Here is an 18,183-nt window from a genome sequence, read left to right on the forward strand (position 1 = left end):
AGAGAGATCTTTCATTTATTAATCTCTCTGTTGTGATTGTTTGAAGAGTAATAGAATGGATAATTTCCACCAAGAGAAGTGGTATCATTGACCTCTCCAGGAAATGTAATAATACTCGTAGACACTTCTGGTTGAGCGTTTTGTTCGAGATCGATAGTCATAGGTGTTTGTAATTCAATAAATTCTCGAGAAGGGTCTCCGATCAGCTCATTTGGAAGCATGGATTCAATTTCAATTCGAGAATATTTCTTTTGTAAGGAAATTAGACTGGGAGGCATCTTGTAAAAGAGAACTTCCTTAATATTGCCAAAAAATCCCTTACTGAACGGATTTCCAGATTTGTAATACGTTCTATTGATCTGACATTGCACAAATTGAAAAAAATAGATACAATAATATTGAATTAATTGGATATAATAATAATAATATTGAAGTAATTAGATTTGATAATAATGATATTGAATTAAATAGATGTAACAATAATTTGTCAAAATGACGACATACATTTTCATAAGTAGTTAAATTTGAAACCACAAGAAAGCTATGAAAGACTGCGAGTGAGCCTGTGGAGAGACACATGACTGCTGAAAATAATGTGATAATAAATCTAAACCAGTGTGAAAAATTATTCAATTCCACTTCATTACTTACGACACTGGTGATGACATCAAGCTATGTAAGATTGCTGTTTGCACTGTATCGTTATGGTAACCAGAGGGATTATTTGGATTATTTGTGGTTGCCAAATATACAAAGACTATAATTTCAATCAAGCTACAAAGACCTGCATAAATAATTCCTGAAGTTAGAGTAATTAAAAACCAATAAAAGTATTTGTAATTTCTTTTTCCAATACATGTTCCAGTCCCTTTCAATAGGTTCATGATTATTAAAATTATAATTAATAATATAAAATTCAAATAATCAAAATTCAATGAAATTCAAATAAACAATGACAATTTGGAACATTAAAAACTCACATGGACAATGATGATCGAATCGTTCAACACAGCTATTACATCTTCGACAATGACTCGTTCTTGGTAATCGATAAATTCCACAAGTTTTACAAAATTTCAGCTTAATTTGACATCCATTATATTGAAATATTTTAAATAATGGAACTCCTGAAAAGTCATGGGAAGTAGTTTCCTTATGTTTTGCTGCGTGACTTGTTCCACCAAGTGGGTCGTCATGATGTGCTTCCATGTCATCATGATGATCATGGTCGTCGCTGTCAACATCTTTATCAGTGTCATCATTGTCATCAATTTCATAAGGATGACTTGTGACAGGAGAAACATGCTCTGTTTTATCATTCTCTGATGCATGTCCAAATTTCTTTTGCAAACGTTTCAATAGTTTCTTGTCATTCTTGAATTTTTGTTGATATATTGCACTAGATTTTGGTAAATATCCAGGATCGATAGAACCGACCATAATTAATGTATAGATAATGAGAGAGAACAACACAAGTCCAATGAGTGTGATTGGTATTCCTGCGAAAATACTAATAAATCGAAAGTAGTCTGTGCAACTGTGGTTGATAAATTTTCAATGTCAAGGTATCCATGAATTTGTTTTCGTTCATGATTGATCGAATCAATGAATTGTTACATTATTATTTCTGATATGAGTTTCCAACAAGAATTTTGAATATATGTAACGTACACAAATCCAAAGAAAGCCAAAGCAGGTACTACAATTAATATCCATGACACTGCATAATTGATTCGATCACGTCTTTTGAGGAGATGCATGATCGGCGAAAAATTAAAATCATAATTTTCATCATGATTAAATTTCATAATAATTATTTTCCAATCCATTCATTTGAATCATCATTCATATTGCAAACGACGTACCCATTGATAATTTTTCCAGAACATCCAATCGGATTGTTTCCAGGCCAAAACATGTAATGAGGTGTCGGAACATCCGAATTGACTTTTAAATAATCTAATCGTATATCATTTGGTTTTTTAACTTTTCCCCATTTACATAACGTTCCGTATCCACAACAGCCATCACCATGATGCACAGAAGATGATTGTGATGCCATTTTTATTTTAATAAATTGTCAATTGTTGTTTCTATTGATTTAGAAATATATATTCTTCAAATACAGATATTACATGTTGCAAGATATTGATTCGTGACATTGTCATTCAAAATCCACAAACAAACTTATTCTCTTTTTTAAAAAGAAAATGAAGCGACTTGGGACAAGCTTGTTGATTCTCATTTCTCTCATTGCCGTGGTGCTTTTTCTGATGACTTTCCAACAACATGAATCATCAATCCATGTACATGCACACGGAGTTCATCATTCCCATCATCATGATCATCATGAAGAAGAAGAAGAAGCACATGATCATCATCATTTCCAACATCATCGACAACTTTCCTCCATTGAGGCTACCACAGTAAAATCATCATCATCGGACAACAAACCTCTTGATCATCCATCAACAATTAGTAAAACAACAACCACAGTAAAAGGAACAGATTCTTCAAAACGTTCTACTCTCTCGGTATGGATTTATTCATTGGCAAGCTCGTTCGGGGTTTCATTACTTTCTCTGGTTGGGGCAAGCTTGTTGTTTTATGGATGTTCATCTTCTTCTCGATATTCATCATCATCATCTTCAGCAACAATAACCACAAACGGAAAGAGCAATCATCCAACTACTGAAAATAGAGAGCAACAACAACAACAATATGGATCACCTAGTACTGGTAATTTACAATTTATCTTGAGTTGCGTAGCTATTGGTTCATTGTTGGGTGATGTTTTTCTCCATTTGATGCCAATCTTGTATGCTGCAACGAGCCATGACGAAGAAGACGGACATGATCATGCAGATGGTGCTGCACATCAACACATTCATGGTAATAATTCTTCATCCTTTGTCATATTATTGGCTTTTCTTGGATGTTTACTGATTGAAGTTTATTTGAGAGTGAAACAACAACGAGAAGAAAGAAATGCAGAAGTAAAACATGGTGCCACTGTCGATGACGATCATCATCACCATAGCACCAATAATAATGGAAATCGATCGAAAACTATGTCACATCACCACCATCACCATCATCATATTAAGGCAGTGGGTTGGCTTAATTTAATTGGAGACGCAATTCATAATTTTATGGATGGAGCAGGTATTGCAGGAGCATTTCAAATTTCAATTCCTGTTGGAGTGGCAAATGTTTTGTGTATTTGTATGCATGAGATACCACAAGAATTGTCAGATTATGGTATCTTATTGAGTGCTGGATTTAGTGTGAAAAATGCATTATTTTTCAATTTCCTTAGTGGAGTACTGAGTGTAGGTAAGTATGCAGTGCAATAGATTTCAATGTTGAAGAGTTTTGAATATCTGCAGTGGGATGTATTTTTGGACTCTTGTTGACTTCTGATCATGGATTTCAGATGTTATTTATTAACAAGAATCATTTGATTGCAATGAGTGCTGGTAGTTTTTTATACATTGCCACATCAATGATTCCAATTGTGTTGGAAGAGCTTGTTCAAAGTGATAACGATTTTAGGCCGAGCATTGTTGAAGGAATAACCAACTCTGACTCGGTTGACTCTGAAAGAAAAGGCAAAGATTATCAACAACCACAATTCGCTCGAAAATTTATCTATGCCCTTAGTGGTGTTTTGGCAGGTTTCTTGATTATGCACTTTATTGGCTCCTACGAAGAGCACGTGACGAATCTTGTTTCTTCCATGTATCGTGGATAGAATCCTTGTGAACTTTTCGATAAGTAATGAGTGTCAAGATTCAAGCCATAATAATATTATTCGAACTTTAAAGAAAAAATACACCACCTCCGAGCAACAACAATCTTTTTTGATCCATCCAGAACACACACAACATGCCAAGCAACGCAAAGACCAGCAATAAAACCAAAAAGTCTACGGCTGAAGAGGATGAAAAATTCATGCAAGATTTGATCAAGAAAAACGAAAGTAAGCTTAAGAAAAAGCTAGCCAAAGCAGCGAAATGGATTTCTCTCACTCCCGATGAAAAAGTCAAAAAGCAAATTCTCAAACAAGCTGAAGGAGAAGCACAAGTTCCACCCAATGGATCAACAGTGGAGGTGCACTACATTGGAACTCTCAAAAGCAATGGTAAGAAATTTGATAGTTCGCGAGACAGAAATACTCCCTTTTCCTTCACCTTGGGAGCTGGTAATGTGATCCGAGGATGGGATATTGCTCTTGCCAGTATGAAAGTTGGTGAAAAGGCTCTCGTTGAGATTGACTCTGCCTATGCGTACGGAGCACGAGGAGCTGGTTCGGATATCCCACCAAACTCCACTTTGAATTTTGAGATTGAATTATTGAGCTTCAAGTAATTTATTGGCTTTGGAGAGTAGTAGGTAGGATCCTGAATATCATCATGGCACTAATTTTGTTATTATTAAATTATGATAATTTAATTTTTTGCAAATTCTTGATCGACTCATCAGACATCCTGTCATCACCTTTTGGATGATGGCAATGCCAGATATTAGTATTTGGTTGCATCATGGGTTTTCATCATCAGCTCTGGATTAGTAAATACACCAAAATTGTTAATTGATTAATTAAGTCCAAGTCATCTTGAAAACCGTTATTACAACCGAATTGTAAAAAAATACGAAATTCTGACTGCCCATAGCCTTTGATTGTTGTTACAACCATCATCACCATCATCAAGTCAAATAGTCATTATTCATCATCACTAAACAGTAATTAGGAGATTGAACATCATCATTAAAAGGCTCTTCTCTCTTTCATTGATTGATTTATTGAGAGAGACCATGGTCATTACATTGTCAAATACGAGCGGTGGAGCATCGGCTACCACGATACAAACCACAACATCACCAAAAATTAGCACTCCATCAACTTCTGTAACGATTCGGACACTTGTATATTATACTTTGGTGATTGCCTTCATCAGTCAACTGATTTTTCCTGTATTGTTACCTGCTTTCATAGCATCCATTACATATTCTCCATCATTATCACCATTAACTGAAGCTAGGGATTTTAAACAACTAGTAATATCATTTTCAATAGGATTTGAAAATAATTCGCAATTGACATCGATAGTATCAATTTCTACTTCCAAACTCATTACATTGATGCAATGGATCATTCATGTGCCACTTGTCATGTTACCATTTGGTTCCATGTTGTATAACAAGGCAGATAGAAGAGAGACAAGAATGTTGACCTATTGGTATTGTGTATTGCTTCTCTTCTTCTCAAACGTCCTTGTGTCATTGAAACAAGCAGTTTTTGATTGGATTGATTTTATTCCTAGTTTTTTGAATTCTCTTGAAATGTCAATTCGTAAAACAACTCTAGATAACAAAATATTGGAAACCATTGTGAAGGAACAATCAAATTATGCAAGTGTTGGACTCATTTCTTCACAATTTCAAGCAAGTTCCATGTTGCCTCAATTAGTTTCATTCCTTTTAATTGTTTGCATCTGTTATCATTTCATTAGAGATGTTGTGTTGGGTATTCCTGTAAAAATTGATTCAAAGCAGGAAGATCGTGTGCAGGGAGTGAAACAATTCATTTCCAACGAGTTTAACACTTGTCTTTTGCCATTACAACATATCATCAATTACGATCATGTATTGTCTGGTGCAGAAGCCATCAGCAGCAAACCATCCACAACACTCGAAAAGGATGAAAATGCTGAACAAGCAGAAGATATTATTTATCACGGAAAGAAAGTTAATGTATCGCCAAATATTGTCAACTCTTCAAACATTTCATCACCTAATGGGGAAATGACAAGCACTACTGCCACAACTACCACGAGTCCAGCATCACCCGTTTCCCACATCTCAGTTCCAACCAATGGACCAACCAGCAATGCCCAACCCACACGAAAACTCATTGGTGGTAATTTTATGAAACGAAGAGGTTTAGATTCAAAATTTGCCGAACGAGGATCTAAGGATTACACCAATGACATTGAAGCTAAAGTGAATCAGAACATGAATGCTAAAAATCTGAGTCCTACAAGTGAGACGTCAAGTCATTTAGCACCAACTTCAAAACCAAAGAGAGTGTCATTTACGGATGAAGACTTTCCTCCACTCTCATCTCTCGACACTGGAGCATCATCCGATGAATAGTGTCAGTCCCTTTGAAATGTCCTTACTTAGCAAATCTATTGAGTCATGACGTTGTGAAAAAAGAATAAACACTTTTTCAGATTTCTCATGAGCGTGTGATTTATCACCAATGAACATGTGTGCAACTTGACGGATTATGGTCATGACGAGATTTTTTTTGTGACCTCTAAAAAATTGTCTCTTGTCATTTCAAGCACAAAAAGTCACGTACTGGAGGTTACTATTGGCGAGATCAAAATTTCACTCCAGTTCAAAATAAGCCACAATGTTTTCCACACCTACGGAACGGATAACATCGAGGTTTAATACCATTTTCATTCATCCAGACAAAAGTACTATTCCAATGACTCTATTACAACAACAACAACAACATGAAGTGATGAATGATTGTCATCACGAAACAACAAAATTCATTCATCAACAACAAAATTTAACAACATTTCAAAAGAATCATTCCATTCACTCTTCCCGATGTCGAGCCGTGTTCACTCTCTTTCTATCGAGTTTATTATTAACTTGTTTATTGCGGTCACTGACATTGCAAATAATGAACCATCACGATTGTCATCATCATCACGAGTCCCATCCATTTTTCAATAATTTTACAAATTCCATCTCTTCGCACAGTGACTTGACACATTGGATGGTCCTTGCATTTCCATCGAATATTCCAACTACCTCATCTTTTTCACATGACATGAATCATGTCTTTCACTTTCGAAGGAAATCGAAACAAGTCTCAAGTCGATACATTTTTCAAAATGATATTTCATTGACGGAACCAGAACCAGATTTAACAGAGCCGACCTATGTCGTTCCATTCAAACAAATACCTTTTCCTTTTTTGGACTCTTATTCTGCAGTTTCACGTCAAGTGGAACAACAAATTGAATTATTGACAAATGTTTCTGTGAATATGGCAATGAATGATTACAACGACTGTCTTCGTTTTCCATGGTGTGACAAGATCAAGTTTGAATATCGATATTGGAATGAATCCAAGTCGATAGGATCATCTTTGACACCATCACCACCACCAGAACCTTATTATTCCACAATGGGAGACCTTTTGAAAAAAATTGATCAAGATTTTAATGTAGAAATGCAATTTCGAAGAAATGAGTTGGGAGGAATTTTAGATAAGGTCGTAGTACTGTTTGAAATTCATGTCTATTCAGATATTTCAAAAGAATCTTGTTTTCAATTTCCTTTGGATTTTGTGAATCAAAATTTGACACGAAAGCTTTACATGCACATGAAATTTGTGGGAAAGAATCCGAAAAGAAACACTATCGATTGTGGTTTTGAAAGCTTGTTTCTTCACTCGGTTCAAAATTTGTCCTTTACGCTTCAAAACTTTCATGTGATTGATTTCAAAATGCCTCACGGAGCTGCTGCTGTGATTGATTGTGAAATTACAGGAAAATTTAGACTGGCACAGAGCTATTTCAACGCACTGATCAATGTGACCAATAATGGAAAAATTGAATTTGAAGGAAATTTGGTGTTTTTAAGTCAGTACCGAGCATTGACACCACATGTGACCTATGCCTATTCGTATAGAGCGAGAGCTTTGGTTCTCCATAATTCAACCATTCAAATGGCGAACTTTTTTATTCCTTCGCAAGATCGAGTATGGGTTGTAAATTCACAATTTCACATGTTGGATTCTGTGGATATTGAAGAACCTGGAGAAGTAGTGATGCTTAATTCTTTCATGTCTTGCTCAGTCGGATACAAGTTGAATGCATATCCATTTCTCTCAATTTCATATTCACGATTTGTCAGCATTGATTCAATGACCATCGATCGATGTAATGGAAAATCGGTTCTACGAGTTGAACAATGCATTGACGTGCAAGTGGATCATTTAACAGTTACGAATAATTATAATCCACAATATGGAGGAATTGTTCATTTCAAAAATTGTAGAAATTTGATTGTAATGGGATCACAATTTAAAAGAAATGTTGCAATGGAATCTTCACTCATAGTAGATAGTGTATTATCAGGGTCCATTACTCAATCAGACTTTATTGAAAATGAATCTTTCACAGATGGAGGTGCTCTCTCTTATACATTTCCAGAAGATCGATCGGCATTGACACAAATTTCTTCATGTGCCTTTGTGAGAAATAAGGCACTTGGCAAGGGAGGAGCAATTCGAGCAGAGAAGGCAAGCATTGATGTTTTATTTTCTAAATTTTACGAAAACTCTGCAATGAGTAGCGGTGGAGCCATGTACACAACGTCTGTGACTTATATTGAAAGCACTGAATTTTCTGGAAATGTAGCCATTTCTGGAGGTGGAGGAGCAATTTATGGTTCCAATACGATGGCTCTCGTTCATTCTACATTACGAAATAATTCAATACTATCAAAAACGATTAGCTTGTGTGGAAAAGAGAGTTGTGAGGGAACAGGTGGAGCACTATTTCTCAATGTTCCATCTGTAGAAGAAGAATTCAAAATGATTAATGTGACATTTCATAACAATCGAGCAGTGAGAGGAGGTGCCATTGGACTTAATAATTGTACCTTTAAAGAATTGGTAGATGTGACCATTTTCGATAATCAAGCTCTATACGCAGGAGGAGGAGTTTTCTACTTTGGTTTTCGTCCTTATGAAATTCCCAAATTTAGAAATATTTATAACAATGTGGCTGGAACGTATGGTCACAATATGGCTTCTCCAATCAAGAGCACTCAATGGATCTATCAAATCAAAGGTTCTCAAGATATATACTCGGTCGAACAAGGAGTACGATTATATCCTGGTCAAATATTCTCACTGAAACCAACTTCAGCGGACGTCTTTGGAAATAAGATTGACGCCTTAACCGAAGAATTTACCATCAAGGTGGAAGACATTCGAATTGGAATTTATGGAAAAAGCAGATCTCTAGAAAACATGTATCTCTCTGTGAATCATTCGAGTGAATTGTCCATCATTCCCTCGTCGTTCATTGTGAATTTTTTTGAAACTTCAAATGTCATTCCTCTTGATTTAATTCATTGTCCCTATCAATATGAGCTAGTTCCTATAGCGTACAACTCGGATTATGAATTTATTTGTAAGGATCATATTTCAATTGGAAGTATTGTTGCCATTGTCATAGCGTCCACCATTGCTTCATTTTCAATTTTCCTATCAGTGGTCATTGTGATTGTTTATATGAGTTGCAAAGTGGCAAAGAAAGTGCAATACTGGAGAAAACGAGATCAAGCTGAAAAGGACATGGAAAAACGTTTACTGGAAAATCAAGTCATTTATTCTGATGAAGATCGTCAAGCTCTTGAAAGTTCAAACAGTATTTCAAAATCAAAGAGAGGATTTATTATTGGATTGGATCAAATATTGATTGACAAGAAAATTGGAGAAGGTAAGTGAATAATATATCTTGGACTGACCCACATGATATGTGGATTGATTACTGTTTTTTCAAAAGGTGGATGTGGAATTGTCTATTTAGGAAAATGGCACCAAAACACAGTAGCTGTCAAATGTCTAAGAGTGGACTCTGCTACTGCTCATTCCGATGACATTGAAAAAGAAGCTTCCTTACTTTGTCGACTACGGCATCCGAATGTTCTATTGTTTTATGGAATTGTAATTACTCATCAAAAACACTATCTCGTGGTTGAATATTTAGAGAGAGGAAGTCTTGAAAAATTAATTACCGAAATTCGAAGAAAGGAAATTCCAACACCCATGGATTTTTGTACTAAAATTGGAATTTTAATTGACGTGGCATGTGGCATGGATTATTTACATTCTCTAAAACCATCTCCAATCATTCATAGGTATGTGATTTTTCAAAATAATTCAACATATAATTTTTCACACGTTCCATGGAATGAATTTAGAGATTTAAAACCAGCGAATATTTTACTAGGTTTGTATTTCAATGAATATTTATGAAATTTATGAAAATTTGATTAACAATGAATTTGTAGATGCAAATGGAATGGCCAAAGTTTGTGATTTTGGACTTTCTCGAATGATGACCAATACTTGTATTGATACAACCACCATGTGTGTGGGAACTTTATTTTACATGGTACGTGATGTGATTTTGTGGTGTTCATTATTAATGATTTTTTTGACGTTTCCCATTTTTGGGTGTTCATTGACATTTTTTTCCTAACATTTCCAAAAATGTACAAATACTCTTCACAAAAGGCTCCTGAATTATTGAATACTGAAGATCCATCCATCTCTCCAGCCATTGATGTGTATAGTTTCTCAATTATTATGTGGGAAATTTTCTTTGAAGAAAATCCCTATGTCTATCCAAAAACATCGAAATTATTTACAGTATTGAAAAAAGAAGAAGGTTCTTCATCGATGGATAATCATTCATCACCGAGTTCACAGAATGGAAAAAATAGAAGTGCTAGTTCTAATAACTATTCGAATCAAACACCAGTGACACCTTTTACAATCTTGTCAAAAGTCATGCGTGGAGAACGACCTTTAATTCCATTTTCTACACCAGACGAAACCAGCATGTATTTGGAAAAATTTATGCCAGAATATTCTCAAACACCTAAAAATCAAAAAACATCCATCATGTCACTGGAATTAAGAAAAAGTCAAATTCTGTCAATTGTCAACGAATATATTGATTTAATGAAACTGTGTTGGAGCGGAGACGTACAGGATCGACCTACCTTTAAAACCATTCATAGAAAGTTAATCAACATGAAACAAGAAATGGAAGGTTTAAAATTCACAACATCGACATTAACAAATTCCACACCACCAAAACGAACACCACCAAAAATGGAAATTATGAACACTGGACATGAAATTGAGTTAGGAGAAGGATCAGCCTCCTCGAATTATCATGAAATGCCAAGCGATCATGAAGAGATTTAATAACTTTACCACACAATAAAAAAAATTACAAAAATTGACAAGTGAAGTTTGTGATGTTTAAAAAAAATGTCATCCACTCAACATTCACCCGGATACCACGGATTCGATACTCAGGTCATTTTGACCAATCTCACACAATTTCTCAATGAAAGAATATTTGAAACCTTTCTTCAGGATTCCGAAACTCTCAATTTCACACAGATGATAAATTTACCATTTATGGAAACTCTCAAATTGTGTCTCGAAACACACTCCTCCATTCCGAATTTAATTTTTAAAATCATCACATCACTTCCAAAATTTTATTTAAATTGTTTTGAAAAATCTCTCTTTTCCGATCATTCAGAAAGTGGAAGTAAAGCCATTGTTGGAACTGTGACTTTTTTAATGCTCATGGTCACACTTTATTATCTCGTATTGAGACCATTAACCAATTATTTATTTAGAGTGGATGAAAAAGTTTATTTGCAACGAGTGTTGAAGAAACAACATGTTGTTGGTATGGAAGAACAAGTCAATGAAAAACAAGAAAATTTGAAAATTTCTGGAGATTCCAATGACACGTTGGATATTGCAAGTAATTTTGTTTTGAATCGTCGAATGAGTCAGAAAATCGCTTCCAATCATCCAGAAAAAGAAGAATCAGTATGGAGTGTGAAATTTGATCGAAAATTTGTCGATACAAGTTATCGAGTGTATCGAAAAGAAGATTCCAGAAATGTGTGGAGAAGGATTTTTGAAATTTTACACTATCTCGTTTCATTAATGGTCTTGCTGGTGTACATTCCCTATGTTAATTATGAAGGTTATTGGACGTATATGTGTTTTTGGTAAGTGTATCAATGTAATAATATATATATATATTCAAAGATTTAAAAACTCATCGTTTGGATTTGGATGATTCATAGGAGTTATGTGGTCATGACATTCTTCATTGTTGGAACTACTATCAAGAGAATGAGATGGTTGAGAAGATTTTGTCTCTTCTATGTATTGTGTCCTGCTATTGGCTTTATGCTCATTTCAAATTTCTCATATTTGTATTATCATTTGGCATCGGTAAGTTTTTTCATTTGAATAGATATGAATCACTTACACACTTCCATGAACGTGATGCGTGATGATTCATTCATTCACTCACTCATAGTGGAGTTTTGGTTTTGTCTTTGTTCACTTTGTTCCACCATTCTTTATTTGGACATTTGTTTTGTTAAATGTCAGAGAATTCATTGATGAAAATTATAACTTTTGCACTTCCAATTCGTTTCTCTATATTGTTTATAATTTAGGAATGCAATTAGTTTTTGCAACGATTTGGAGAATTATTTTTGATCCCGTCGAAGTGTACAGTCGAATGGTTGTAGATGTTTTCAAATATGCATGTCTTGTGCCTGCCATTGTACATTTTGTGACTTTCTTTGCCATTTCCTTGTTAAGAAAGCAATGGATTGAAAGATATGGTGATCGAGTTGTGCTTGCTTTACTCGTTAGTGAATCTAAAAAACGAAATTAAAGATTTTCTTTTATGAACTTTGTATTATTATTAAATACTTTAAATAGTAATACAAAGTTCCCTCAAAATAGACACAAATTCAGTATTGTCACAAAAACGACCTATTTTAATCAAAATATTATTTTGGTTGCTATTCAATAAAGATTCTTTAAGGTTTCAAAATGATGGAGAGTGATTTTGTTGGATCATCGAATGGACATGCCAAAATTTCACAATATTGATGAGTCATCATGGTAGAATCATCGGCACTCATATCCAAATCGGTCATGTCAAAAACATTTTCTTGTTTTTCATAGAGTGGTCGTAACTCTTCCTTGTCTTTGTACGCCAAATGTCGAATCCAAAATGCTCGATCAAAACCTTTGAGAAGAATCCATTCATTTTTGTGTGTATGTTTGAAATCGGGATCAATGTGTTCCAATTGTTTTACGAAGAGGTCCAAATCTTTGTGAGTGGCAAATTTCACTACCTTTTCCTTGATTCCAAATTTGTCTCGGAAAATGTGATTCATTTTGAGTTCCATGGAGCAACGACCATATTTTCGCATGTCTCTCATGTATTGTCCCATTGGACTGTCACTACTCATTAATTTTTCCAATACATCTTTCTTTCCAATGCTTTCTAAAATGTCAAAAATAAAATCCTGACAATTACCAGTATTTGGATAATTTTTGAGCGATGTCGATTTGGAAAGTGTGGATTTTTTCTTTTTCTTTTTCCTTCTCCTTTCACTGTATATCATGGTAGAATTCCATCTACAAATGACTTCGGAAATCTTTTTCACAATGTCTTCCAAATCATTGGCTGTTGTAATTTCCTCAATGTCTGCAGAGAAAAAGCTAGATTGAGAAGTTAATTTACGAGGAATGCAAAGTGAGCTATCTGTCCACTCGAGCTTAAATTCTGAAATGACAAGTGCCGTATGGAACATTCCAAAAGCAGGAAGAATTGCAGAAGGAGACAATAAAGGGCTAATAATCTGACGAATGGTTTGTTTCGTCTTGTTATGATGATGCATATCTGTGACAATGAGTTTGATTTTGATCGATTTTTCCAATGTTGGATTCGAGACCCACCAATCTCTCAAGCTATCTTCTTGTGTGAGAGTACCAGTAAGAGAGTTTTGGGTGGTTGTGACGAGTTCGGAATTCGAAATTGCTACACCAGCATTGGAGGTTCCAACCATGGCACTTGCTCCCTCAAAAGTATTGATGATTGGAATGTCAGTGACAGCACTACTTCTTGTTAGTGTTGACTTGGGTGTTGGAGTGGAATGAAATGGTTGTTGTGAGTGTGGTTGACTGGATGGAGGTGGTGGAGTGGAATAGGTGTTGACAGTTGTAGAAGACAATGCTGGAAGAGCATTTTGGGGTGTTGAAATGGATGATGAATGTTCATGATGCTGATTATCAAACGTTGGAGAATTCAAAGAAGTGTTTGATTTTTTGTGCGGAGTGATTGATGGTGGCTCTGATGTGACAACAATGTCACTTCTCCATTTGACTTCCTTCTTTTCTGATGTCACACCTGCGGAGTGTTGAATTTTTTCATCATTAGGTTTGCTACTTTGAGGTGTGATCATGACTGAGGTTGGTAAACGTTGTGGTGTCGATTGAGCTGATTTCAAGTCGTCATCATTGCCTTGAATTAAATCCTCAAAAACTCGAGCAATCACTTGGTTATGTCCTCCATCCGTCGTTGATAAAGACAGTTGTGATAGTCCAATATCAAAATTTAAAACTTGTTTCACTTCCTCCAATTCTGGATCATGACCTTGCTCTAAAATTGGTTGATTTTTTACCGTAGTTTTTGCACTCGTTATTAACTCATAAAATTGAGGAGAAAATAAATGCATATTCTTTGCATTGGTCGATGGTTTTTGAACAAGTTGTTCATTCATGGGTGTCTCTGGTGGAGCGACTCCTTCAAATGAGCTTGTCATGACATCATTGTTACTACTAAATTGTTCTTGTTCCAATAATTTCACACGTTCATCCCATTGCTTTGTGATGGTATTATCTAAATTTAAATAAGTATCCAACATGGCCTTTGGGTCTGACAAACACATCGAGTATCGTTCCATAATATATTCATCATTATGGATATCTTCAAATAATATACATTGCTTAATTTTTGAATAAACAACTCTCTGTGGAGGTGGTAAATGCATCGGAGCACTCAAATTAGCATGATTAATCAAAGCAGCATACATTTCCTCATCCATCATGATTGAATTTTCTGAACCAGTCGTTTGATGTGTATCCTGTTGATGAGAACTTGCCGTGGTTGAAACCGATGAAGAACCCGGTAATGAATCGGCCGAATGAGTCATTCCATTTTTTTGTTGTTGTTGTTGTTGCTGTAAATAATCATGAGTGTATGCAGCAACAGTTGCATGGCCACCGGAATTTCGACTCACTTTGGATCCCATGAAGTGTACGATTGATAAATATTGAATATTACAAACGTTTGATGATGATGGTGTTGATGTGTGGATGGACGTTGTGTTGGAATTTGTTTGTCGGATGAATGAATTTGAACGTGTTGTTGTTGGAAAAATGTTGGAATTGGATGAAAATGAAAATGTGCCAATATTGGAGGAGAGAACTGTGAAATTTAGGAAGTGTTGTGATAATATCTAGGGAAGGAAGAAGGCGTTGTTGTTGTCAATTAATTTTTTTCAACAACTGAAGGCGCCAAGGGTTAAATGACAGTTGACATTGAATCATCAATGGATTTTTCAACGAGGTAATTGAATGAACCAGGTTCTGAATCCAACCTGGAAATATTTGTTTTGAAATTAGCCATCTCAATGCAGCATGAATCAATAGGAAGAGAAACATACACTCGTTTACAATATTAACTTCAAAACAAAAAATGGAAACACAAGTTTCATCACCCGTAGAGCGACAAGAAGAAGCCTCATCATCATCATCATTGAATCCAACCACAAGTACTCATCCCTCTACGAGTCATTTATTTATTGAAAATATTATGAAAGCTGCTCTTCATCCGAGTGATATGGAAATCATTCAACAAAAACAAGCCGAGGCTTTTAAAGTGATGAAGCAAACCAATGAAGATCTTCAACAGATCAATTTAAAGTGTAGTAATGAGTTACCGAATATTCAAAAAGATTTTCAAATTCATCAATTCATGTTGAAAGAAATGAAGAGTGATTTGGAGTTTATAACAAAAGCCTTGGCTGATATGAGGAGAAAATTAGGAATTAAAGAACCCGAACGGAAAGATGATGAGGTGGACGAGGTGGATTTGGACGATGAAGTATTGACTTATTCACCAGTGGCACCATCAAAAGTGCAACACGTGAATGCTGATTCCTTGCAAGAACATGATTCTGATTATTTGGAAGGTGATGATATGATGCATTATGTGAATTGATCGGAATGTATAATAGATGTAAATAATATGATTTGAGCTCTTTTCGTAATGATTAAGAAGAAACATTTTGTTTATTCTTTCCGTGAATGTTACCACAACATAACCATCGAATCACAAACAAGTTCTGTAACAAACACAATATCGGTATAAACACAATCATGACACAAGAACTTATCAACAGAGCTTGATCATCAAAATTCACGACTGGATACAAGGTCATTTTCGAAAGATTCTTATTGAAATAGCATGGTATAGAATATATTCCTCGTTTGGCGTCGTTCCAAACATTGCAGTCATACGGATATTCATCTTCACTGGTCAACGTCTTACTGTCGAGAACAGAATTGATAGTTTGAATTTTTCCAAACATTGGATCGTTCGATCGTTGAGTGCTAATATCAGGAGGTGGAGGCTGTCGCTCATCACTGGCGGATGATGGATCTACTCGCACCACTCCCTTACATAGAGCTGTAGTTTCGTTGCACTGAATAGCCAATAAGGTTCCACTTTTGGGAATATTAAAATTTCCAACATCCACTCGAACATAAACGTAAACACTCGCCACAAAGAAAGCCAGGCAAGCCAATGCAATCAACACTGAAAGACATACGGATCCAATGATTGTGAAATATTTCGCAAATGGAATGCAACATGAAGGAATGAGGAGTCGAGACGTATTTCCTTTTTTCTTTGTCACATATTTCAAATGATCATTGGATGGTACTTCATACATTGGAAAATCGACAAGAGCCCCAATCGATTCTTCTTGAGATGCATCAGCTTCCAATGGAACTTGTATTTCATCCTTTGAATGTTCATGACACATTATTGGTGGCGATGATTCATTTTCCAGCACAAACTCTTCAGGTGCTGTCGGTGTGGGAGGTCTTATTCCACCTTGTAGTGAAAATTGTGTGCCTACTCGACTATTAATGGGAAGATACGGAATTGAAAATGGATCTCGAGTGTGGTTTGTTGTTGTAAAAAGAGGTTCTGTGGAGAGAGGGCTTACACTTTCATTGGAAGAAGTAGGAGAAGGAATTTGGTTGTTATGGGATTCTAAAGTAGAAGTAGTAGTAGTGGTTGGTGGTTGTGGTGGTTTAGAAAGAGATTCAAATACAGTCATATTTTTATGTTTCGAAAATTTTGATGTTCCCATACGAGAAATTGCAACGCAGGAAAGACATTTGACACGGTCTCAACCTTTCATGTCCAAAAAGTTGAAAAGATCATTCTGCATGTTTTGAACATTTTCAGTATGTCCTTTCATTTCGCGAACATTTTCAGTATGTGTGAATTCAAAAGTTTTATTGTTTAATTTGCTTACGAGCCCATTTGACGACCTTACGAGGAGCCAATGAATAACCCTTATACTCAACCTTCTTTCCATCGACAAAAAGATAAACTGTTGGGAATCCATCCAAATTCACTTGTTTAGCAATGGAGTTGTATCGATCACCATTGATCTTGGCAACTTTGAAATTCTTGGAGTCCAAAAGTCTCTTTCCAAGACGTTGGATGTTGCGGGAATTTTCGATGGAGTGTGGGCACCACTAATGATGATTATAAAGTTTGAATATTGTAAGAATTGATGGTGTAGATTATTGTAAATAATTTTTGAAAGATAGTGAAATGACGTTTGACGCCATCATGATATTCAGCGATCAAAATACAACATTTTCCAATGATGACACATGCATACAATACTTTCCAACCACCACTCTGTAATACTATTAAAAACCTACTGGAGCATAAAATTCAACAAGAACATATTTATGTTTCTTAATATATGAATTAAAATTACGAGAAGTCAATTCCTTCACTCCACGCATTCTAGATTGTGGTTTGAGAGAAGCATTCACTGATTCGGAGGAACTGAAACAGATGAAAGCAATGAGAGCCAAGACAAGCACGCAGACAAGAGTGTTTTTCATTTTTTTTGAGATGGAAAATTTGAGTGACACGTGACGGATAAGGTCGAGTCAAAAAGATCTGTAGCAGTGAATAAAGTGCTGCACAAGTTCTCCCTTACTCGTTCTCCTCAATGGGTTGTGAAACGTATTTGATTTTCTTCGTGACTTGTTGGAGTATTGTAGTTTTCGAAAAACCTCGACTTGTTGGAGTGTTTTGGATGTAAATTATTCTTGTGGATAGAGTTATTATAATCCGTTAGCTACCGTAATACCAATAAAAACATGTCTTGTCATTATACACTAAAATAATGATG

At 35.4% G+C, this 18,183-nt stretch overlaps 10 protein-coding genes across 10 annotated transcripts; 6 read left to right on the plus strand and 4 right to left on the minus strand.

Moving 5' to 3' along the window:
• Positions 1–11: 11 nt before the first annotated feature.
• C9374_003591 (uncharacterized protein) lies at positions 12–2,062 on the minus strand (the record flags this gene model as incomplete). Its single annotated transcript, XM_044693136.1, has 6 exons — positions 12–359; positions 505–607; positions 652–868; positions 981–1,537; positions 1,672–1,743; positions 1,866–2,062. 6 exons carry the CDS (start codon positions 2,060–2,062, stop codon positions 12–14), a joined length of 1,494 nt encoding a protein of 497 aa, XP_044555721.1.
• Positions 2,063–2,210: 148 nt separating this feature from the next.
• C9374_003592 (uncharacterized protein) lies at positions 2,211–3,754 on the plus strand (the record flags this gene model as incomplete). Its single annotated transcript, XM_044693137.1, has 2 exons — positions 2,211–3,336; positions 3,390–3,754. The coding sequence occupies 2 exons, from the start codon at positions 2,211–2,213 to the stop codon at positions 3,752–3,754; spliced, it is 1,491 nt and encodes a 496-aa protein (XP_044555722.1).
• Positions 3,755–3,888: 134 nt separating this feature from the next.
• Positions 3,889–4,371, plus strand: C9374_003593 (uncharacterized protein; the record flags this gene model as incomplete). Its single annotated transcript, XM_044693138.1, has 1 exon — positions 3,889–4,371. One exon carries the CDS (start codon positions 3,889–3,891, stop codon positions 4,369–4,371), a length of 483 nt encoding a protein of 160 aa, XP_044555723.1.
• A 447-nt stretch (positions 4,372–4,818) lies between these two features.
• On the plus strand, positions 4,819–6,159 carry C9374_003594 (uncharacterized protein; the record flags this gene model as incomplete). Its single annotated transcript, XM_044693139.1, has 1 exon — positions 4,819–6,159. One exon carries the CDS (start codon positions 4,819–4,821, stop codon positions 6,157–6,159), a length of 1,341 nt encoding a protein of 446 aa, XP_044555724.1.
• A 265-nt stretch (positions 6,160–6,424) lies between these two features.
• Positions 6,425–11,041, plus strand: C9374_003595 (uncharacterized protein; the record flags this gene model as incomplete). Its single annotated transcript, XM_044693140.1, has 5 exons — positions 6,425–9,542; positions 9,609–9,963; positions 10,027–10,055; positions 10,117–10,220; positions 10,343–11,041. The coding sequence occupies 5 exons, from the start codon at positions 6,425–6,427 to the stop codon at positions 11,039–11,041; spliced, it is 4,305 nt and encodes a 1,434-aa protein (XP_044555725.1).
• A 66-nt stretch (positions 11,042–11,107) lies between these two features.
• Positions 11,108–12,554, plus strand: C9374_003596 (uncharacterized protein; the record flags this gene model as incomplete). Its single annotated transcript, XM_044693141.1, has 3 exons — positions 11,108–11,871; positions 11,950–12,100; positions 12,189–12,554. The coding sequence occupies 3 exons, from the start codon at positions 11,108–11,110 to the stop codon at positions 12,552–12,554; spliced, it is 1,281 nt and encodes a 426-aa protein (XP_044555726.1).
• A 148-nt stretch (positions 12,555–12,702) lies between these two features.
• C9374_003597 (uncharacterized protein) lies at positions 12,703–14,985 on the minus strand (the record flags this gene model as incomplete). The annotated part of the gene is made up of 1 exon (XM_044693142.1): positions 12,703–14,985. The coding sequence occupies one exon, from the start codon at positions 14,983–14,985 to the stop codon at positions 12,703–12,705; it is 2,283 nt and encodes a 760-aa protein (XP_044555727.1).
• Positions 14,986–15,431: 446 nt separating this feature from the next.
• C9374_003598 (uncharacterized protein) lies at positions 15,432–15,956 on the plus strand (the record flags this gene model as incomplete). The annotated part of the gene is made up of 1 exon (XM_044693143.1): positions 15,432–15,956. The coding sequence occupies one exon, from the start codon at positions 15,432–15,434 to the stop codon at positions 15,954–15,956; it is 525 nt and encodes a 174-aa protein (XP_044555728.1).
• A 52-nt stretch (positions 15,957–16,008) lies between these two features.
• C9374_003599 (uncharacterized protein) lies at positions 16,009–17,082 on the minus strand (the record flags this gene model as incomplete). Its single annotated transcript, XM_044693144.1, has 1 exon — positions 16,009–17,082. One exon carries the CDS (start codon positions 17,080–17,082, stop codon positions 16,009–16,011), a length of 1,074 nt encoding a protein of 357 aa, XP_044555729.1.
• A 181-nt stretch (positions 17,083–17,263) lies between these two features.
• Positions 17,264–17,890, minus strand: C9374_003600 (uncharacterized protein; the record flags this gene model as incomplete). The annotated part of the gene is made up of 2 exons (XM_044693147.1): positions 17,264–17,509; positions 17,702–17,890. 2 exons carry the CDS (start codon positions 17,888–17,890, stop codon positions 17,264–17,266), a joined length of 435 nt encoding a protein of 144 aa, XP_044555730.1.
• Positions 17,891–18,183: the final 293 nt, after the last annotated feature.

The sequence above is a fragment of the Naegleria lovaniensis genome, assembly GCF_003324165.1.
Source record: "Naegleria lovaniensis strain ATCC 30569 chromosome Unknown tig001, whole genome shotgun sequence".
NCBI lineage: Eukaryota > Heterolobosea > Eutetramitea > Acrasida > Naegleriidae > Naegleria > Naegleria lovaniensis.